A 22,398-nucleotide genomic window follows, 5' to 3' on the forward strand; every position below is an offset into this window, starting at 1 on the left:
TGCAGCAGGCACGTGTGCGTGCAGCATGCTCTCCCGCAGGTCGTGGTTGAGATTTATTGCGAAAACACTGGCAACTTGTTTTACAAGTGATGCGAGCCTCTAATCGCTGGCTGCGGGACACATAAAATCACCTTTCCCTCTTTCAGGGGATCTTCTGCAAAGGAGTCTCCGTTTCTGCAGCCCCTATTTCCAAACCTCCTCCCGTTTTCCTGGGGCCCTGGGGTTTTTCAGCATTGCTTTTCCACCTGATGCAAGCAATAATTTAAAAAAAAAAAAAAAGGATTTTTGCAGTGGGTTAAGGGCTGTTTTGGGGTGCCCGGGTTGGAGACAGCGTCAAACGGGTGCAGTCAGGGCAAGGATGCTAAAGAAAGGCTCGGATCTGCCGGGCTGTCAATCTGGCGCCTTCCAGCAGCCGGGGGAAATAGAGGAAAATAAAATAGAAATGCAATTGCCTGCCCTCCTGACCCTGGCTGCTTCATGCTTCTGCGATAGTTTTGCAGGAAATCGAGGGGAAACGGGGGGAAAACGGCCAGATGGAGCCGCCCGTGCTCTGGTTTTCCCTCTGCCACGAGGACAGATCCTGCATCCAGCTATGGGGGAGGTGGGGGAGAAGCAAGGCCGTGGGCCAAGGCCGGGCTGTAAAACCGCAGACTGGGCTTTGCGCATCCTCTGATTAATCTGTTGGACCCGTTCCTGTGAGAAATGAGTAATTTAGAAGGTTTTAAAGCAAGCGCGGGGCGGAGGAACTTGGTCCGCAATGGGGAGAGAACCGATGTGGGGCAGATGATGGTGGAGACAAAGTCCAAGCCAATATCTCAGTGGAAAGGGTGGGCTTGAGTTCGCAGGTGGGAAAGGTGGCCAGTGGGATCGGGGCTTTGTGCGTGGGTCGAGGTGAGCCTCAAAATCTGGGCGCCCGGGGCTGATTTGGGCAAACGTGGGCGGTTTGGCAAAGCTGGGGAGAGAAGCAGCAAAACAGTCTCAGTCCTTGCATTTTGGAGCCATAAGCCGGTACCTAAGGTCAGGAAGGATTTTCCCCAGCTGGTGCTTTCTTGGTGCGTTGAGAGCAGCCAAAATTCATCGCTGCAACGGGGCAAGATGCCACGCTGATGGGCTTGCCCATGGGTTATCCCTATATGGGGTGGAGCAGGTCTTTGGTCCCCCCCAGCAGAGCTGTGAATGCCATAAAACCATTTGAGAACAGTATTTTAACCCCCTGCCCCATCCTTCCCCGGCAGCTCATGTCTCTTTTTCTCCTTTTTTTTAACTTTTCCAGCCTACCTGACGGTCAGCATCGAGCCGCTGCCGCCCGTGGTGGTGGGAGATGCCGTCACCTTGAAATGCAACTTCAAGACGGATGGGAAGATGCGGGAAATCGTCTGGTACCGGGTAAGCGGTGCCGGCGCCTCTTCCCTGCCCTTGGGGACGGGGACACGAAGCCACCCGGCTGCTTTGCTCCTGTGCAACAGAAGGTCAAGGCTGGATGGCGGCGAGAAAGGCAGACGGCACTCTCGCTGATGGGAGTATCGATTCGGTGAAGCAGGCAGGCAGGCTGGCCTTTGAAAACCTGGGGGGTGAGAGACGTCGAATGGCTTTGCGATCATCCTGAGGGCTCCACGAGGCTTTCTGCGGGCATTTGGTTATGTTTTCTGGGTGGATTTGGGGTTGGCAGGCTCGGTTCGGTGCTGGGGGCTTTGCACCGAGGGTTGGTGCCGGTCGGGGTTTGGGAGCCGGGGGCTTGGGTCAGCACCGCTGCGCAAAGAGGATTTTCATGTTGGGTGTGGAATTATGCAAAAAAGAGGGTGGTTTTCGTGCTGTGGGGGAAATTATGCAAAACTGAGGGTGTTTGGGGCTTGGGGAGCAGTGCTGGGCTCTTCACGGGAGAGCTCAGCACCGAGCCTCCCCCAAAAACCTTTCCCCTTCCCGTCCCTGTCCCCAAAACACCCAGGGATGTGGGCTGCTGATCTGGAGCAAAGCAAGGTTTATGGCATCTGGCTTTCTTTGGGGAGGGGGGATTTGGGGGCTGTAGCTTCCCCCCCCACCCCAGCATCGCTCCCATCTGCACCGCGCCTGGATCCAGCCTCAGCTATAACAGCCCAGAGCAGTATTTTTGGCTTTCTCCAGGGAATTTCAGGATAAGCTGCAAAACCCAAATAAAACCCCCGTGGTGGTTTGATCAGAGAAAACTTGACGTCTTCCAGGATGGGAAAAACTCAGCTCTTTGCTTGCACGTTTGCTCGCGGAGGAGGCGAAGAAAGAGCTAATTGGGCTGGTGGCATCGGATGAAGCGGCCACCCTTCGCCAGAGGATATTTTTTCTTGGTTTTACCATCTTGTTTCTGCTCCCCGAACAAGGAGCGTCTCTGCCTTAAAGCTCTTCCTCGCATCCAGGCAGGTTTATAAATAGGAAAAGGTGCTCTCTGGACTGATATATATTCAGTTGCCGGAGCGTGGTGCATGCACAGGAATATTTCCATGGAGTTCTGGCTGTTGTTTGCTATAAATATGTGTATTTAGGTGTGTAGGCGATGCAAGCAGAGAAATACCAAAATATAAACCAAAGACCGTCCCGAACCCTAAATTGCAGTGTGCGATTGCCTTCGTCTCCCCCTTATTTTGGGGAGGAGGCTTTTTGCATGGTGCTCCTTCTGCCGGCGCTGCCATCTCCACCAGGTTTTTCCTTCCCTTTTCCACTCGGTAATATTGGATTAACCCACTTTTTCACGAGCTGGGGCTGGATTTGCATAATCCCCCCCGCACGGAGGGATGCCGGAGCCCTTGGCGAGAGGATGACGCGCCGGGGCAGCCAAGCAAATTGCGCTCCGAGAAACCACGGAGAGAGTGGGAGGGGAAAAAATAACCCAGCTTTTATTTTTATCACCGCAAATCCCCCTTTCTTCCAGGTTTTTTACCCCCCCCCTTCCCTTTTTCTCCTTTCCCAGGGAGCTTCCTGCACTCAGAAGGTTGGGTTTTTCATAGAGCATCTCGGGATTTCTGAAATTCCCTCCCCATATTAGGGTTTTTCCGCCCCATCTTGTCTCGCTCATGGACTTTTGCAGGTGCCTGAGCCCCCGGGGCAGCTCCCCCGTGCGGGAGGTGACGGATGGTCTCGGGCGAGCCGGGCTGGAGACGCTGGGGCCACGGAGTTACTTTTATACCGTTTGTAAATCATCCTGACAGCATCTTTGTGCCTGGCACCGGGGAGCAGTGGAGCGGGGTGGTTGTTGGGACCCGCTGGGACTCGCTGGGGCTCCCATTTCCCTCGGTTTCCGTTACGGGGCGCAGGGCGAGCCCGTTGAGGTTAAGGATGCAGAGCTGCAGCAGGGGTGCACGTCGAGTTGCGGGGGGAGGAAGGCAAAAGAAGGGGAGTGCGGCAGCAAACTCAGCAGCAGTGTGGTGTAGGGCACGGGGGTGGGTGCACAGCCCGTCGGGAGCACGCATAACCCGTGGGGTGCGTGTGGAACTCGTCGGGAGCGTGCATAACCCCTCGGGGTGTGTGCGTAGCCCGTCGGGAGCGTGCATAACCCCTCGGGGTGTGTGCGTAGCCCGTCGGGAGCGTGCATAACCCCTCGGGGTGTGTGCGTAGCCCGTCGGGAGCGTGCATAACCCCTCGAGGTGCATGCATGACTGATGGGGTGGGTGCATAACCCACAGGGTACATACATAACTCATCGAGGTGCGTGCATAACCTGTCAGTGTGCGTGCATAACTTGTCAAGAGTGTGCGTAACCCATGGGATGGGTGCATAACTCATCGGGTGTGCGCATAACCCATCGGTGCACGTGCGTAACTTGTCGAAAACGTGCATAACCCATGGGGTGGGTGCATAACTCATTGGGTGCGTGCATAACCCATCGGTGCACGTGCGTAACTTGTCGAGAGTGTGCGTAACCCATGGGATGGGTGCATAACTCATCGCGTGCGTGCATAACCCATGGGGTGCGTGCATAACCCATCGGTGCACATGCATAAGGTGTTGAGAGCGTGCATAACCCACGGGGTACCTGCATAACCCATCGGTGTGCGTGCATAACTTGTCGAGAGCGTGCATAACCCACGGGGCGGGTGCATAACCCATTGGGGTGCATGCACACCGAGGCTGAAGGCCGTGAGGAGTAAAGGGGCTTCTTACCACGGGCAAGGCAGGTAAAACCCCGCCGAGAAGCACTGCGCCGCAGACCGGCACCCCCCAGATCCCCTCTCCGGCAACTCCCCTGGGAGCCCCGTGGCTGAGGGCCGGCGAGCAGGGGTGGTAGCAAGGAAGAACATTTTTCTTGGGTAGAAAACCCCTCAGCACGAGCCGCCGCTTCAGGTCGCTTGAAATGTCGAAGACTCGAGGAGATCTGGGACGAGCAAAGGGGCTTTTTCCCAGCGTAAGCGGGAACGTGCACCATCTGCAGAGGTGTTAATTAATATCCAACCGCCACCCTCCACGGTAAATTCGTCTCCAGAAGGCGTGATTTGCCCAAGAACGCGGGCAACCATGGGTCCGAAGCCCTTGCACGTTAGGCGAGTGCCCAAAAACCCTTGCAGGAGACGAGGGTGGTGGCATCCTTGCAAACGAGCTTGTAATGAGCCCGGGAAGACACGGAGCTGTCAAGCTGTTCGCTGGCTCCCATCGCAGGCGTCTCGGGGGTCGTGCTCGAGACCTGATTAGTATGGTCACTGCCACGCCGCAGTAAGGGACGGGGAGGGAGAAAATTACTTTTTGCAGCAGTGCAGAGCTCTAAAAAAAAATAATACAGAAGCGGGAGAGGGAGGGGAAAATCCTCTGAGTCTCTCTTCTGGCTCTGTACAGACATCTGGCAGCGGCGGGGGAAGCAGGCAGCCGGCAGCAGCCAGCCTGTACACACAGCCGGGGGCTCGGATGAGATGCCGGTAATTGCAAAAAAGTGTTTTGCAGATTTTTGGTGGCAGGCGAGGGCTGGGCACGATTCCCCAGCAGAGAGCAGCGCTTCCACGCTCGCCGTCCCTCTGCCCGGCAGGCTTGGCCTGGGGACGTACGGCGGCGGGGGCTGGGGGTGGAGAGGAGCCCTGGGCTCCGGGGGGAGTCGCTCTGCCTCCATTAATTAGAGTTTGGTGCTCAGTCTCATTAGCAGGAAGGAGAATAACTCAGGGCTGAGGCCGGTGTTGCCGTCTGCAGCACCCACGCATGGGCATCGCTCTCCGTAGCACCCATGGTCTACGGACATTGCTCTCCATAGCACCCATCATACACAGGCATTGCTCTCCGTAGCACCCATCATACACGGGCATTGCTCTCTGTAGCACCCATCATACACAGGGATTGCTCTCCATAGCACCCATCATACACGGGCATTGCTTATTGTAGCACCCATGGTGCACAGGCATTGCTCTCTGTAGCACCCATGGTGCACAGGCATTGCTCTCCATAGCACCCATCATACACGGGCATTGCTCTCTGTAGCACCCGTGGTGCACAGGCATTGCTCTCTGTAGCACCCATGCTGCATGGCATTGCTCTCTGTAGCACCCATCATACACGGGCATTGCTCTCTGTAGCACCCATAGTGTACAGGAATTGCTCTCTGTAGCACCCATGGTGCACAGGCATTGCTCTCCATAGCACCCATCATACACGGGCATTGCTCTCCAGAGCACCCATCATACACGGGCATTGCTCTCTGTAGCACCCATCATACACAGGCATTGCTCTCTGTAGCACCCATAGTGTACAGGCATTGCTCTCTGTAGCACCCATGCTGCATGGCATTGCTCTCTGTAGCACCCATCATACACAGGCATTGCTCTCCATAGCACCCACGCTGCATGGCATTGCTCTCCATAACACCCATGGCGCACAGGCATTGCTCTCCATAGCACCCATGGTGTACGGCATTGCTTATTGCAGCACCCAATGCGTGAGCGCTTCTCTCCATAGCACCCGTTAACGTGGCCTTTGCAGGTGAGGGCACGTACGCCATGTCCCCGCGGGTCCCCCTCATTCCATCTCCATCCCACCCTTCCCGCAACAGCCCTGGTTTTTACGCTCCCCGGCTTGGTGCACGGGGCTTGCAAAGCGTTTTGCTCTGTCGAGGGCATCGTCGGGCCAGTCCCTGCCCGGCAAACGCCCTGGGGCTCCAAAACCCGCGCCGTGGCAAGCGGGGGCCGATGCGTTACAGATGTTGGCGGTGCTGCTCGGAGCTGCCTGATCGATGGTGACAAAGCGCGGTCCCCGCGGGGGCTTTCTCTGCCGCTGCCCATTAGGAGAAATGAGACATTACGGCCCTGGCTGGTGGCTCCCGCGGTGGCTCCGAGCGGGCAATGTTGCTGGTGACAGTGATAAAGTCACTGCTCGCAGCAGCACCGGCTCCGGGGGCGGGGGAAGACGGGGTGGAGGAGCCAGGCGAAGGGCACCCGGCGTGCTGAAGCTGTTGCGAGCCCTTCCTACGCCGGGCGCCGCTGCTGGGAAAGCCCCGAGCCTCGGCAGATTTTGGGGGGTGCTGGTCTGGGGATGCGCGGGAGGAGCAGGGCCGCAGGCAGCGGGACGCTACTTTTTACCTCTCGTTCCTGGAAAGCATCTCCCAGAAATTTGCAGCCCCCTCCAAATTTTCAAGCCAACCCAGTTCGCGGCGGGTTGTGCCTCCGATTTATAAACCTGGAAAAATCTCGAGTTTTGTGGCTGCGGAGAAATTCTCTAAAATCTGAGCAAAGCCGCTGATGGAGAGATCTTGGGCCGGTAACCGCGCGAGGTCTGACTCGTGCCATTCATCTACGCGCCGGCTGGGTCGTCTGTGCGCCTCAGAGATGATAATTTAAATGTCAGCATGGGGAACTCTCTTAATTCCTCATGCTCAGGCGGGGAGAGAAGGTCACAGGCGTCAGCACAGTTTATTGAGCTCTCTATTACTGCTGGGCGAGGGCCTCACTCCGGCTCCAGGGAGGCAGCGGGGAGCCCGGGCCGTGCCTCCCAAAACTGCACGACCCTCTTGCAATATCGATTTCATCGTGCGTGTGGTTTAGCGATGCCGGAGAATGGGTACCAGCACGGGTGCTGCTCTTTCGGGGATGGGGGTGGGTTGCGGTGCTCATTCTGGGATCAAACCATCCGGGTTTGGGCAAATAAATCAACCTCTCTGTATTTTTGGAAGCCAAATTTGCTGCCGCCGGTGTTTTGGGTGGTTCTGAGCAAGGTAGGACCGAGCGGCCCAGCAAGCTCAGGGCAGGAGGAGGAATATCAGTCGGCTCAGCTAAATGCAGATGCTCGAGCGAGCTGGGGAGGGAGGCAGAAAAAAAGCTAAAGAAGAGGTTTTCCGGGGTGATGCTTTTCTCTCAGCGGCTGCGATGGGACGCTGCAAACTCCGCTGCTACCCCCCAAGCGTGCCAAGCCTTGCAGCCGCCCCTCGCAGCCCCGTTAGGGTGTTTTCCCTCTTGCCATAGCAAGCGCTTGTCGCATTTGCTTGGGGAAAGGTGTAAATGGAGCCCCAGGACGAGGACGGTTGGAGTCCGGACCAGAGCCCAGCGATGCCCCAGGGTGCTACGGAGACCTCCTGTCCTTTTACAACCCACTTTGTCCTCCAAAATCCCTCCCCCCCATCCCCTTGGCCCCCCGTCCATCACTGCCGGCTGCTTATCTAACCCCGAGCACCCCGGCGAGAGGCTCCGGCAATATTAACGGTGCCAGCGTATTTTGGGGACGGCGAGCTGCCGGCTTGCCGGCGAGGTGAGAGCGCCGGGGGGGAGGCAGGAGGGGGCTGCCTCTGCCACAGCGGGAAGGAGCAGGAGGTTAATGTCTCCCCGCGCAGCGGCAATCGCCGCGGTTTTGTCAGGAATAAGATTTTTACTGGGGTTTATAAATAATGCAGCAGGCAGCCTCGGGCTGCCCGAGCTCGACGCTGGTGCCTTAAATGTGCCTTTTCCTCTCCCTGCACCCCTTTTCCTCCCGCTCCTCGGCGTGGGCACGTAATCTGGGGCAATTGCCGTTGGATGCCGCCGAATTATCATCCTTTTTTCCCCTAGCAAGAAGCGTCGGGCTCGCCCGCTCCCGCTCCCCCGTGGGTTCACCAACAACTTTATATGTAGCTCCTCTCCAAAAAAATTGACCCCGGGGCAGAGATAAAAGGCTGGAAGTAGGTCTGATCCCTGGAGAGAGACAGTATTTTCTCTGCGCCTTTTCACAGGAGCCTATTAACTGCCTGTAATCCCCCGAGGATGCAGCCGGGCTGCGGCGTCTTCCCTTGCCGTGCGTCCTTGGGGGATGCGAGGGGCGGCACGAGCGATGCTTCGAGCTGCGTTTTTCCACTCCCACCCTTGGATCTAGCTGGGTGTTTTCCACCTTTGCCCACATCCGTCCGGATGTGCTGGGTAACCTGTGGCTGCAAACTCCTGGTCCGTGGGCATCGCCTCCACCGCTCCCCATCCCCTTCCCCTGAGCATCCCTCCTTGCAGCGACCGCTCCGTCGCATCCCCAGAATAATCCCATGAAAACCCTTCGAGATGATACACGAAGAGCTCCTCGATCCGGGAGCAGCTCCAAGGTTTCTCCCCAAACCCACCCCGGGGCGTAAATAACAGTCAGGGAAAATCGGACGCGTCCTTGAAAACTTCCCCTCCTTCCCGAGGCCGGAGATTTACAACTCCGATAATTCTTCTTGCAGTTCTTTATCCCGCGTCCGTGCCAGTGTGTATTTTCTTTGCAATAAAAGCCTCAGCCTCAGCGAGTAAATTTGAAGAAGTGGTTTTAGTGACAGCTTCCCCCCCCCCCCCCCCTTCCTTTTTGCCATTAAAAAGGGGGGAAAAGAGAAAATTTGGAGTGCAAGTTGAGTTTCACCCAACTGGGGAGAGAAGCGCTGGGTGGGGAGAGCGGGGACTGCTCCCCAAAAGATGCTGGGTTTGGGGGGTTGATCCCCAAAATCCCCTTCTCCCATGCCTGGCCTCCTAAAAAAAGACTGTTGTAACCCTCTGAGGGAGCGATGGGAGCTGGCCTAGCCCCAAATGCTGGTCGCCCATCTGCATTGCTTTCCTCTGCCTTTTCCTCCTTAATTTCGTACTAAACCTTGCTCCTTGCAAGTAGGGGAGATAAATCTGAAGGCATTGGGAGACACAGGGAAGAAACGAGTCCTCCCCGGTCCTAAAAAGAGCTTTTTTCCACTTGAAAATTACAACCCCAGCGAGCGGCTGGAGATGTGAGTTGGCGACACGATAACCAGACAGAAATGCACGGGCTTTGCTTTTCTCAGCAGGCTCGTGATAAATAAATAATATGTATTGAATCCTAAGAAAAATATTTAAAAGAAAAATATTTAAAAGAAAAATAGTTAAAAGAAAAATAGTTAAAAGAAAAATAGTTAAAAGAAAAATAGTTAAAAGATAAATATTTAAAATAAAAATATTTAAAAGAAAAATATTTAAAAGAAAAATATTTAAAATAAGTATACCAAAAAGAAAAGTATTACAAATAAAAATGTTTTAAAAAATTAAAAAGCGGGTGCAAAGCTGCTCGTGCATTTGCAAAATGAGCACGGGCGTCTCATATGTGGGGTTTCTTGCAGGTCACTGACGGTGGCACCATCAAGCAGAAGATCTTCACCTTCGACGCCATGTTCTCCACCAATTTCTCACACATGGAGAACTATCGGAAGAGGGAGGATCTGGTCTACCAGTCCACCGTGCGGTAAGGCACCCCGATGTCACCTCCTTTGACATGTCGGCCGCTTTTTAATGCCTATTTTTAGGAATTTGTCCCCATTTGGGGGCAGCTGAGGGTGTTAGGGCAATAGTCTACGTGTCCTCCTGGGCTGTCGGTGAGGTGTCATTGCGTCGCAAAGTAATTGTCGTCCCTTCGTGCGCCGTCACCAAGTATCCGAGGTCTGTCCCTGTGGTCCTGCTTGTTCCTCGGGAAGAGGTGACATCGGCGGAGATTTTCCAGGGGTGAAAATGGGCAGAGAAAAACAAGGCTTGGGGAAAAAGAAAGAAAAAAAAAAAAAAAAGTATATATATATATAAAACAGGCAGTGTGGAAGCTTGTCTTTGCTTTTCTTCCAAGTGCGAAATCACTTGCAGGAGTGTCAGCTTTATTACTAATTACACACTTGCTTTATTGCTGGTGTTATAAAAACAAAACTGGAGCCCGAAAAAAATGTCAGGGGGAGACTTAATTCACGGAAAAAAGGCTGGGGTGATGTATTTATTTTTCACAATTTTTTTTTTTTCTTTGTTTCCTTTTTAAATTAGAATTTGCTAATTGGATTTCAAGGCTCGTTTTTCCCGGCGTGGGGTAATAAAAATGCTGTGTATGGTGGGGAAAATACAGTTGTTTCCTCAAGGAGATGTGATGCTTTGCACCTGCAAATGTGCGTGTAGGAGTTGGAAAGGGCTCGGCACGGCTCGGCCCGTCGAGTGAGCATGTGCGCAAGCATGAAATTCTTTCTAATTGTTTGGAATTTGAATTTTTTTGGGGGGGGGGGGGTCTGTTTTTTTCTGCTATACGTAGAGCTATTTTTTTATTATAAGCAAGAGCAATTGCGTTAGGTGGCTGCAGGGGAATAAATGGACTATAGAGGGGAGAAGAAGCAGGAAAGCAGGGCTGGAGAGGAGATGCTCAGGGGTTGCTCAGAGGTTGCTCAGGAGATGCTCAGAGGTTGCTCAGAGGTTGCTCAGAGGTTGCTCAGGAGATGCTCAAGGGTTTCTGAGGAGGATGCGCAGGGCTTGTTCAGGGGAGGCTCGGGAGATGCTCAGGGGATGTTCAGAAGTTGCTCAGAGGATGCTCAGGACGGTCAGCAGATGCTCAGGGGTTGCTCAGGAGGGTCAGCAGATGCTCAGGGGTTGCTCAGAGGATGCTCAGATGACGCTCAAGAAGGTCAGGAGATGCTCAGGGTGCTCAGGGGGATGCTTCGGGCGTGCTCAGGGCTTGCTCAGGCGATGATCAGAGGCTGCTCAGGGGGATGCTCAAGGGTTGCTCAGAGGCTGCTCAGGAGATGCTCAAGGGTTGCTCAGAGGCTGCTCAGGAGATGCTCAGAGGTTGCTCAGGGGTTGCTCAGAGGCTGCTCAGAGGTTGCTCAGGATGCTCAAGGGTTTCTGAGGAGGATGCGCAGGGCTTGCTCAGGGGAGGCTCAGGAGATGCTCAGGGGATGTTCAGAAGTTGCTCAGAGGATGCTCAGGACAGTCAGCAGATGCTCAGGGGTTGCTCAGGCGATGATCAGAGGCTGCTCAGGGGGATGCTCAAGGGTTGCTCAGAGGCTGCTCAGGAGATGCTCAGAGGATGCTCAGAGGCTGCTCAGGAGATGCTCAGAGGTTGCTCAGGGGTTGCTCAGAGGTTGCTCAGGATGCTCAAGGGTTTCTGAGGAGGATGTGCAGGGCTTGCTCAGGGGAGGCTCAGGAGATGCTCAGGGGATGTTCAGAAGTTGCTCAGAGGATGCTCAGGACGGTCAGCAGATGCTCAGGGGTTGCTCAGGAGGGTCAGCAGATGCTCAGGGGTTGCTCAGAGGATGCTCAGATGACGGTCAAGAAGGTCAGGAGATGCTCAGGGTGCTCAGGGGGATGCTTCGGGCATGCTCAGGGCTTGCTCAGGCGATGATCAGAGGCTGCTCAGGGGGATGCTCAGAGGCTGCTCAGAGGCTGCTCAGGAGATGCTCAGAGGTTGCTCAGGGGTTGCTCAGAGGCTGCTCAGAGGTTGCTCAGGATGCTCAAGGGTTTCTGAGGAGGATGCGCAGGGCTTGCTCAGGGGAGGCTCAGGAGATGCTCAGGGGATGTTCAGAAGTTGCTCAGAGGATGCTCAGGACAGTCAGCAGATGCTCAGGGGTTGCTCAGGAGGGTCAGCAGATGCTCAGGGGTTGCTCAGAGGATGCTCAGATGACGCTCAAGAAGGTCAGGAGATGCTCAGGGTGCTCAGGGGGATGCTTTGGGCGTGCTCAGGGCTTGCTCAGGCGATGATCAGAGGCTGCTCAGGGGGATGCTCAAGGGTTGCTCAGAGGCTGCTCAGGAGATGCTCAGAGGATGCTCAGAGGCTGCTCAGGAGATGCTCAGAGGTTGCTCAGGGGTTGCTCAGAGGTTGCTCAGGATGCTCAAGGGTTTCTGAGGAGGATGCGCAGGGCTTGCTCAGGGGAGGCTCAGGAGATGCTCAGGGGATGTTCAGAAGTTGCTCAGAGGATGCTCAGGACGGTCAGCAGATGCTCAGGGGTTGCTCAGGAGGGTCAGCAGATGCTCAGGGGTTGCTCAGAGGATGCTCAGATGACGGTCAAGAAGGTCAGGAGATGCTCAGGGTGCTCAGGGGGATGCTTCGGGCATGCTCAGGGCTTGCTCAGGCGATGATCAGAGGCTGCTCAGGGGGATGCTCAGGAGATGCTCAGAGGTTGCTCAGGGGTTGCTCAGGATGCTCAAGGGTTTCTGAGGAGGATGCGCAGGGCTTGCTCAGGGGAGGCTCGGGAGATGCTCAGGGGATGTTCAGAAGTTGCTCAGAGGATGCTCAGGAGGGTCAGCAGATGCTCAGGGGTTGCTCAGGAGGGTCAGCAGATGCTCAGGGGTTGCTCAGAGGATGCTCAGATGATGCCCAGGAAGGTCAGGAGATGCTCAGGGTGCTCAGGGGGATGCTTCGGGCGTGCTCAGGGCTTGCTCAGGCGATGATCAGAGGCTGCTCAGGGGGATGCTCAGAGGATGCTCAGATGATGCTCAGGAAGGTCAGGAGATGCTCAGGGTGCTCAGAGGATGCTCAGGGGTTGCTCAGAGGCTGCTCAGAGGATGCTCAGGCAAAGACCAGAGGTTGCTCAGGGGATGTTTGGGAGATGCTCGGGGCTGCTCCACTCCTTGAGTTTTGTTTCCCCATGTAGCACAGGCTCCACTCAGCCGCTCGCTCGGATGTTGTACAAATTTTCGACACGACTAATTATTGTTTAGAGGGCGTTTTGGCGGCTTCACGAACAGATTACACATTCCCTAACGCAACAGCCTTGCTTTCTGCCATAGAGCCAGCCATTTCGCTCGGCGCTGGATTTGGCCATTGCTCTCCTGTAGCAGGGAGCACCGTGAAAGTTGGGGAATTAAACCGGAATAAAACCTCTCCCTGGGCACGGAGCAAGACATCCTGACCATGAGCATCCCTTGAGCAAGGGAGAAGGACGTTGCACCGTCCTGGGAGGCAAAGCAGATGCTTTTTTTTGGCTTAGAAACCTCCATTTTTCTCCCTTTCACCACATATTGTAGAACTAATAGAATTTGTGAGCAGAAAATTTTGCCGCCCTAGGACCAAGCGCTTAAAAGCATTGGTAATCGTCAACACAGCGCGGGCAAATTGTCTGTGGAGCTGGGGATGTTCGCGGTAAAAGTCTTTTCATGCGGTTGTTTTCAGAGGAAAACAGCAACATGCCTGGGGAGAAAGGAGATATTTCTCGGAGAGTATGAATCATAGAATCATAGAATCATTTGGGTTGGAAAAGACCTTTAAGATCATCAAGTCCAGCCGTTAACCCAGCACTGCCCAGCCCACCACTACACCATGTCCCTCAGCACCACATCTACACGGCTTTTCAATACCTCCCGGGATGGGGACTCCACCACTGCCCTGGGCAGCCTGGTCCAATGCTGGACAACCCTTTCAGTGAAGTAAAATTTCCTCATATCCAGTCTAAACCTCCCCTGGCACAACTTGAGGCCATTTCCTCTCGCCCTATCACTTGTGACCTGGGAGAAGAGACCGACCCCACCTCTCTACAGCCTCCTTTCAGGCCGTTGTAGAGAGCGATGAGGTCTCCCCTCAGCCTCCTTTTCTCCAGGCTGAACAACCCCAGGTCCCTCAGCCGCTCCCCATCAGCCTTGTGCTCCAGACCCTTCCCCAGCTCCGTTGCCCTTCTCTGGACACGCTCCAGCCCCTCAATGTCTCTCTGGGAGTGAGGGGCCCAGCACTGAACACAGCATTCGAGGTGCGGCCTCACCAGTGCCCAGTGCAGGGGCACGGTCACTGCCCTGCTCCTGCTGGCCACGCTAGTGCTGATACAAGCCAGGATGCCATTGGCTTTCTTGGCCACCTGGGCACACTGCTGGCTCATGTTCAGCCGGCTGTCGACCAACACCCCCAGGTCCTTCTCTGCGGGGTCCTTTCCAGCCACTCTTCCCCACGCCTGTAGCGTTGCATGGGGTTGCTGTGGCCCAAGTGCAGGAGCTGGCACTGAGCCTTGTTGAACCTCACACAATTGGCCCCAGCCCATCCATCCAGCCTGCCCAGGTCCCTCTGCAGAGCCTTCCTGCCCTCCAGCAGATCAACCCTCCCACACAACGTGGTGTCACCTGCAGACTGACTGAGGGTGCGCTCCATCCCTTCGTCCAGATCATCGATAAAGATATTAAACAGGACTGGCCCCAGCACAGAGCCCTGGGGACACCGCTTGTGTGAAAAGAGCTTGTTTCCTGAATCGTTGGCTTGTTGCTTTTTTGGGGGGAGTCTAGCCTTATTTTGGGCTCTGGTGAAGATGAGGAGCAATACGGGGAAGGGTTTGGTGATGGGTCAGTCGCTTTCTGGCCATTTCCACTCAGGTTTTCTTTCCCTTTCATTTTCCCCTTCTGTATTTTCAGCTTTTTTTCATCATCGTAATGGCACGGTCACGTCGGTGCCGTCCCACAGAGCGTTATCCCAGGCGGCGCGGCTCTTATCTGCGCAGCGCAGAGGGCTGCTGGGGCTGCCTCTTTTCATAACGGCTTTGAACGCCGCCCGCTCAGATGTGAAGAGCAAAGCCAGGAGATATCCAACCCTGGATTTTTTTCCCCTCCTCTGATTAAAAACCCACCCTTGTCGAGTAAGGCATTGCTTTATGAATAGCTATATAATTTTTTCTTTATTTCCAGCATGCTTAGAGGACACAAAGGACATGACGGGCAGCATTTTGGATTTGCAGGGCTGGGGGTCCCCTCTCTCTGATCCCTGCCGATCGCAGAAGCCTCGAACTGACCCAATTAGGACCATTTTACACCCAAATCAGTGCACAAAGCCAAAGGGCTTGTCCCTCGCAGTGAGAGGCAGCCGCCAGGGTGGAGAGCGTCCCCAGCTTGGCAGGGACCGAAACCGCCGGCACCGCTACCGCTGCCGCTAACGAAGGGTGCGGATGATTTCCCACTCCGCGCGTGGGTCATTAGAGGCTGGAACAGATGGCAAAGGCTTAGTTGAAAGCATCGCAGCCATTAAAAGGAGCTGCCAAGCGACTGTTCGCTTCGACGGGGGCTTGTTTGTGCTGATGGGGGGCTCGTGCGGCGAGGAAGAGGCACGGGAAGGCAGCCAGGGGCTTTTGGAAAGGATTCGGCAAGCCAGTGCTGCGTTTCCTCCCCAGCCGGGGAAGCCCCGTGAGGCGCACGCCTGGGGTTGTCCGGAAGGGTGGAGGGGGTTTAAGCTGGAGGTGGCTTGCCGGGTGCTCCGTGCGGGAATTGCCCCCATCCTTATTGCCGTGGTGGGATGCTGCCGGCTGGCGAGGCAGGATGATGCTGCCGGTGAGGTGGGGTGATGCTGCCAGCTAGCAAGGTGGGATGGTGTTGCCGGTAAGGCGGGATGATGCTGCCGGCCGGCGCGGTGAGATGCTGCCGACCGGTGAGGCGGGATGATGCCGACTGGCAAGATGGGATGATGCCGACCGGCAAGGTGAGATGCTGCCGACCGGTGAGGCGGGATGATGCCGACTGGCAAGGTGGGATGATGCCGACCGGCAAGGTGGGATGGTGCCGACTGGCGAGGCGGGATGATGCCGACTGGCGAGGTGGGATGCTGCCGACTGGCGAGGCGGGATGATGCTGACCGGTGAGGTGGGATGATGCCGACCGGCAAGGTGGGATGATGCCGACTGGCGAGGCAGGATGATGCTGACCGGTGAGGTGGGATGATGCTGACCGGTGAGGCGGGATGATGCCGACCGGCAAGGTGGGATGATGCCGACTAGTGAGGTGGGATGATGCCGACCGGCGAGGCGGGATGATGCTGACCGGCGAGGCAGGATAATGCCGACCGGCGAGGCGGGATGCTGCCGACTGGCGAGGCGGGATGATGCCGACCGGCGAGGCAGGATGATGCCGACCGGCAAGGTGGGATGATGCCGACTAGCGAGGCGGGATGATGCTGCCGACCGGCAAAGCGGCTCCTTTGCAGCCGGCGCAAGCGTTTCCACCTCCAGCAGCACTGATCCTTTTGCACATCTCTTCCTCTCCTGTTGTGTGTATATATATATATATATATATATCTCTAAAGAATCTGTATAATATATATATCGATTGAAGCATGCTCTGGATTTGCTTGGAGTTTGGGCTTTTGATGTTTTCTATCCGCCACGCTTTGCTACAGCCGTTACATCGCCCAGCCGCTCTGTAACGTCCAGTGCCGAGCCTTTAACAGCAGCGTTTCGCGGGCGTTTAATGTCCACGCTTCGCAGGTTTTTGCTCTCAGCAGTGCCTTTACCTCCCGTACGCTTCTCCTTTCAATAATGCAATTACTTACCCTCCCGAGGAGCTGTCAGTGCCAGTAAACTCCAGCTGCTAAACCGCATTACACAGCTCTCTCCTGCAGCCTTTGCAGTTATTAATAGTTTATTGATCCCCATCACCGGCGAAAAGCCACCCCATCCGACGCCTTGACATCCAGATGCCCACCACTGCATCCCCCAGGAAAACGGGGTCAGGATGGAGGGGGGAGCAAGTCGCGAGCCCTGTCTCTCCTCCCCAGCCTCCCCGAGGTTCGCATTTCAGACAACGGTCCCTACGAGTGTCACGTGGGGATTTACGACCGAGCCACGCGGGAGAAAGTGGTCCTGGCCTCTGGGAACATATTCCTCAACGTGATGGGTGAGTGCAGCCCCCGGCTGGGCGGGACCGGAGCGGAAAGGGCTGCGGGGCCTCAGGGTGGGGGCACGGCAGGGATTTGGCTCGTGTTCCCATCGATGGGGATGGGGACGGATATGGGGACAGGGGTGGGGATGGGGACGAGGATGGGGATCGAGATGAGGATGTGCACGGGGATGGGGATGAGGATGGAGATGAGATGGGTGGGTGTCGAGGACGCCGTGCCAACGCCCCGGCTCCTCTCCCTGGCAGCTCCTCCGACGTCCATCTCGGTGCTCGCTGCCGACACGCCGGCGCCCTTCAGCCGCTACCAGGCGCAGAACTTCACCCTGGTGTGCGTGGTCTCCGGTGGCAAGCCCGCCCCGCTGGTGAGCCCCTGGGGGGGTTTATCTTTCATATATATATATGAAGCAAACATAAAAACATATATATATAAACCGTATAATATATATGTGCTGCTTTTGGAGGCAAAATAAGGCAAGTAGCTGCCCGCTACCCTACCCTTGCCCTGCAGCATCTTTCCATGAGGACCTTGGAAGGAGCTCCCTCCAAAGCTTCCCAAGGGGATGGGATGCTGGGGGTGTCGGGGTGGTGGCTGTCCCCGCCGGGCTCACCATCCCTTTTGTCCCCACCCAGGTGTACTTCAAGCGGGACGGGGAGCCCATCGAGGCCACCCCGCTGCCGGAGCTGCCGGCTGGTGCCGGGAGCTGGGCACCCCGTAACCTCCTTCACCGCGACCTGGATGACACCAAGGTGCCGAAATCGCTGGCGGCCGAAGGGGAGGTGGGAGGCGGGCGGCTCCCGGCCACGGCGGACCCCCCGCGGGGGCTGGCGGCCGAGCGGGGTACTGTCACCGAAACCATCCCCGAAACAGTGGTGAGCCGGGAATTCCCACGATGGGTGCACGTGGCAGAGCCCATCTACTATTTCCGCCACACGCACGCGCCCGTCAGCGATGGGACGGTGGAGGCGCGGGCCACCCTCACCTGGACCCTGAACCCCCAAATCGACAACGAGGCGCTCTTCAGCTGCGAGGTGAAGCACCCGGCGCTCTCCATGCCCATGCAGTCCGAGGTGACGCTCGGTAAGCGCGGACACCGCGGCCGGGTTTGGGGGGTTTCTTGGCTTTTTTGCACTTTTTGCCCTTTTTTTTTTTTTTTGCAATTTTTTTTGCTTTTTTGGCAATTTTTTTTTTTTCCCAAATATTTTTGCAATATTTTTTGCCTTTTTTTTTTTGATTTTTTTTGCACTTCTTTTGCGCTTTTTGCACTTTTTGCACTTTTTCTTTTGGGGGTTTTTGGCACCCGTGGGCCAAAGCGGGGTGCCACGTCAGGCTGCACAATGATAGGAGGCGGCGATGCCGGGGCTCCACAAAAGCAGAGGTGAGGGCAGCGGGTTTTGGGGGTGTCCATCAGGCAAGAGAAGGGGTTTGCTGTGTGTTGTAGGGGAGACAGAACATGGAGGGGCTGTGTGGGGCAGGAGGGGGTGCAGGGAGCAGGAGGGCAAGGGCAGTTTTGGGGGGGACGAGCCGGGGTTGGGTGCTAGCGATAGGGGTGCTTGGGGGGCAGTGTCCTGGGGTCTATGGGGTGCAGAGCCCCTCGTGCATGCAGGAGGTAAGGAAAGAGGCTGTGGGGCTGCTGCCCCCCAAGTCTCCATAGCCTCAGGGTGCCCCGTAAAGGGGAGCAAGCCCTGGCCCTGCAGAGGGGGTGCTGAGGGCCCCCCAGCCATTGGGGATGCTACAGGATGGGGTTTGCTGGGTTGATGGAGGGCTGGGGTTGGGAGGGGGCTGTTGAATCAGGCAGTGGGGTGATGTGTGGGGCTGGCAAGGGGGAGATTGAGGTTACTGGGGTATCAGAGCAAGGCAGCATTGTCAGTGACAGGGAGTAATGTGGGCACAGCCCGAGATTTTGGGGAGGGCTGTGCTGGGAGCAGCCCCCGCGGTGGGAAGGGGATGGGTGTTTGCATGTTGGGGGGAGGCAGAGGACTGGGACAACGAGCGGCTGGTTTGGGGGGAGCCAGGGCTGTGCTGGGCGTAGGGACGAGCAGGGAGGGGGGTGTTAAAGCTGGGGGTGGGGGGTCTGTTGGGGAACCTGGTGTTTGGTGGGTCTTTGCCTTGGTTGCCTGCAGGGCGGGTGAGGAAGTTGGTAGCCCCTTAATGTTACCTCCTATGGGGTGTAACTCCGGGAGGGGATGGGACGGAGGAGCTCCTCTGGACTGGGGTCATGTGGGGGGGACACCTTCATCCCATAGTGATGTTGCCTCCATCCATGTATACACGGTCCCAGGAGACCCGAGGACATGCCATGACCCTTGTTGGCCATCACCCTTGTTGGCCATCACCACCCAACTCATCCCCGCGGGGATTGCTGGCGAGTGGCCAGGCTCGCCCCTGCATAGGGGCAGCCTGTGGGGCTGATGAGGCCCCCGCTGTGATAGGGTGGTGGGATTGAGGCCAGGGCCGCCCCGTTGGCTCCCCAGCATGCCCAGGACCCTAGAAGAGCAGACGCTCCCCAGGTGACCATGGGAGCTGGTGAACAGAGTAGTTAGTGGGGTTCCTCACTTCTGCCCCACCTTGGCTGGTCAGCTAGCCCCTGGGTAAGGCTGGGGCTCCCCTCCCTTCTCCTGGTTCCCCCTCAGAAGAGGCTGAGCTCTCCCCCAGGCTTGCCCCACCTTCGGGGCACCCTCCTGGGTAGGCTGCTCCAGCCTTCCTCCCCTCAAGCTGGGTGGAGAAGACTGGGCTTTGCTCCTGGCCAAGTAGGGTACTTGGCTTGCTGCGTTGGCAATGATGCACCATCTCCTGGAGAGCTTCGCCTCGTTGGCTTTCCACCCGTCTTTGGCACGGGCTTCAGCGTGCACAAGCCTCTCAGTGCTGGTGCTCCGACTCTTTTCCTTCAGCTCATCAACCGCCTCAATTAGTGGGAGGTTGGTGGCAATGAGGTGGTCAACGGGAGGCTGGCAGTCAACAAGGAGGGCAGCAGCTCTCTTGCTAATAGATGGCCCTCCATTATCTGTTCCTCCCCACCGAGCATTAAAGCTCTCTCCCAGCATACAGCCAGCCAAAAAATAACCTCGGAAGTCCTGCATTTTCACACCTTCTGCAGCTTAGGTGTCCACTCTCTGGGGCTCCCCATGAGGCCAAGACTTTGATGGGTTGCTGCTTCGTCCCCAGTAGCTCCAATACCTGTAACGGCAAAGCTCACTCCATACTGCCCCCCCAAATCCACAGCCCTCCTCATCCTCTAAGATGTCTCCAGCCTATGCACCTCACTGGGCACCCTACCACCACCATCCGCACTCAGGTCTTTGGCACCATCACAGCAGATCCCTCATTAACCCCCTCCCTGTATATAAAAAGTATATATACGCTATATATACTCTGAATAAAAGCCGCCTTGAAACCAAGACAAACCACTTGCTTCAGCACAAAAAGCTGTCTTTCAGTACAGACCATAGCACGGTGCGATCGTCTGCAGCCCACCACCCCTGCTCCGTCACCGGAGGGCCAGATCTTCCACGGATATTCCAGGTGCACAACTCTGGTCTCCGGCGCATGACTGTGCGGAGCATCCTGGGGCGTGGATGCCCTTTCCGAGGGCCAGCGTCCACCACCGCAGACCGATGTGCTTTCTGGTGGCTGTTTGTCGCTTTGTGTCGTGCCGGGGTGATGTCAAGGCTCAGCCTCTCCCATCCACGGCGGCGCTTGGATATACAAAGGATGAGACACCCACTTTCGGCAAAGCACAACCTCCCTCCCGCCCATTTTCCCCTTCAAGCCTGCGAAAGGTTCCTTCCATGCAAAGCCCAGGCAGCTCCTGGGGCTGTCCCATCCCACCCATGGCCCAGGAGGAACGTCCACACAACCCCGACCCAGCTGGGAGCAAAGAGCAGACCTGGTGTGGTGTCACCCCACCACGGCTGGCTGCATCACTGCTTCCCCCCGCCCCGCAACACACCAGGCGAGGGCACCCCGAATCTGGTGTGGGAAAAGGGGTCCCCTCCTCTTTACAGGGCTGTCCTTGGCATTTTGTGCCAGCACGGCCTTGTGGCTGTCTCCCATGCTAACGGCACTCGTGCGTGACTCACCGAGGCCACCTTCTCCTGGGGCTGCTTCTCTGAGGTGCCGATCTCCATGGCTTCAAGCCAGCCTGACCCCTCTTGACCCGTTTCTGAGCAGAGAGGGGCTTGATTAGGAAATATGTCCTTCACCATCAATGCATCCCATTACGGTCGTCTATCAATCTTGCAGTCTTCCCGTTCATCTGCCTGCGGGGTCCTCGCCTACCTGTCTATCAATCATTTGGACGTCTGTCAGCCTGTCCATCAATCACCCAGCCATCAGCCCCCCCGGCTGGCACACGCCGTGCCACCCCCTTGCCATGATCGTTCATCAAACCATTATTAACCCCGGCCAAGGGCGCGCACCGGGAACCCCTCGCTCGGCTGATGTCCCTTCTTGTCCCCTTCCCTTGCAGTTGCTCCCAAGGGCCCGAAGATCACGATGACCCCGACGAGAGCCCGTGTCGGAGACACTGTGCGGATCTTGGTGCAGGGCTTTCAGGTCAGCATCCCCGTCCGTCCCCGTCGCTGTGGGGCGACGCCGTGCCGAAGGACGACCTTGCATCCGCACCAGCACTTTCTGGGATTGGCTTGGTGGCCTTGGGTCGCATCATGGTCCCTACACTGGGGCACCCCTGGGTGTTTCGGCTGTACCTCGTCCTTGCTCCAGGCATGAGGCAGGGCTTACTCACCCCCTACACCCATCTCACAGCCCCCCATCTCCCCACAGAATGAAGTCTTCCCTGAGCCCCTCTTCACCTGGACCCGGGTGGGGAGCCGGCTCCTCGACGGCAGCACTGAACACGACGGCAAGGAGCTGGTGCTGGAGCGGGTGCCGGCCGAGCTCAACGGCTCCATGTACCGCTGCACCGCCCAGAACCCCCTGGGGTCCACCGACACCCACACCCGGCTCATCGTTTTCGGTATGGCGGCACCGTGGGGGTTGCCCCTCCCTCCGCAAATCCTCACTCATCTCCCCCACAACAAAACTGTCTCTCTGCTATTTCTTTCCCATTAGAAAACCCAAATATTCCCAGAGGAACAGAGGACTCCAACGGTGAGTGGTGGTGGGACTGGTATTTCGACCCGAACCCCCCCCAGGGAGGGAAGGGCCATGCCCCTGCGTTGCCCCAAGCCCTCGAGCATCCCTCCGTGCGTCGCCCCAAGCCCTTGCCCTTGGCAGCGGGGACGTTCTTGCACCAAAAGGGCCCCGTGGATGCTCCCCGCAGCATCCCTGACCTGCCCCGCGCAAGCTCCGTAGCACGTTTAGGAGGGGGACACCCCCCAAAAAAAAGGTGGTGACCCCATCCTGCTTTGAACCCGAACGGCGAGACGTGGCTCTCAACTCCTCGTCTCTTCTCTCCTCCTGCCTAGGTTCACTTACCAGCCACGGCGGCTTCAGACTAGTTTTGGCACTCACCCTAACAGTGATCCTGGAGCTAACGTGAAGTTTTGCCTGCCTCTTCCTCCTCCTCCTCTTCCTCTGTACGGCTCCACCTGGCATTTACACCTCCGTCAATTGGTTCTCTCGCTCTCTCTTTTTTTTTTTTTTTTTCTATACTATTTACAGTCTCGGTCTCTT

At 56.6% G+C, this 22,398-nt stretch overlaps 1 protein-coding gene across 1 annotated transcript in view; it reads left to right on the forward strand.

Annotated features, from left to right (window-relative positions):
• IGSF21 (immunoglobin superfamily member 21) overlaps positions 1–22,398 on the forward strand; it is a 51,554-nt gene extending 29,156 nt beyond the window's left edge. Inside the window, exons 5-13 of the mRNA XM_075520868.1 lie at positions 1,274–1,386; positions 9,509–9,630; positions 16,645–16,763; positions 17,013–17,128; positions 17,397–17,844; positions 21,233–21,318; positions 21,547–21,739; positions 21,835–21,873; positions 22,191–22,398. Coding sequence (XP_075376983.1) covers positions 1,274–1,386; positions 9,509–9,630; positions 16,645–16,763; positions 17,013–17,128; positions 17,397–17,844; positions 21,233–21,318; positions 21,547–21,739; positions 21,835–21,873; positions 22,191–22,264 — 1,310 coding nt within the window. The 3' untranslated portion in view covers positions 22,265–22,398. The remainder of the gene's footprint in view (positions 1–1,273; positions 1,387–9,508; positions 9,631–16,644; positions 16,764–17,012; positions 17,129–17,396; positions 17,845–21,232; positions 21,319–21,546; positions 21,740–21,834; positions 21,874–22,190) is intronic.

This window comes from Mycteria americana, chromosome 18 (genome assembly GCF_035582795.1).
Source record: "Mycteria americana isolate JAX WOST 10 ecotype Jacksonville Zoo and Gardens chromosome 18, USCA_MyAme_1.0, whole genome shotgun sequence".
Taxonomy (NCBI): Eukaryota; Metazoa; Chordata; class Aves; order Ciconiiformes; family Ciconiidae; genus Mycteria; species Mycteria americana.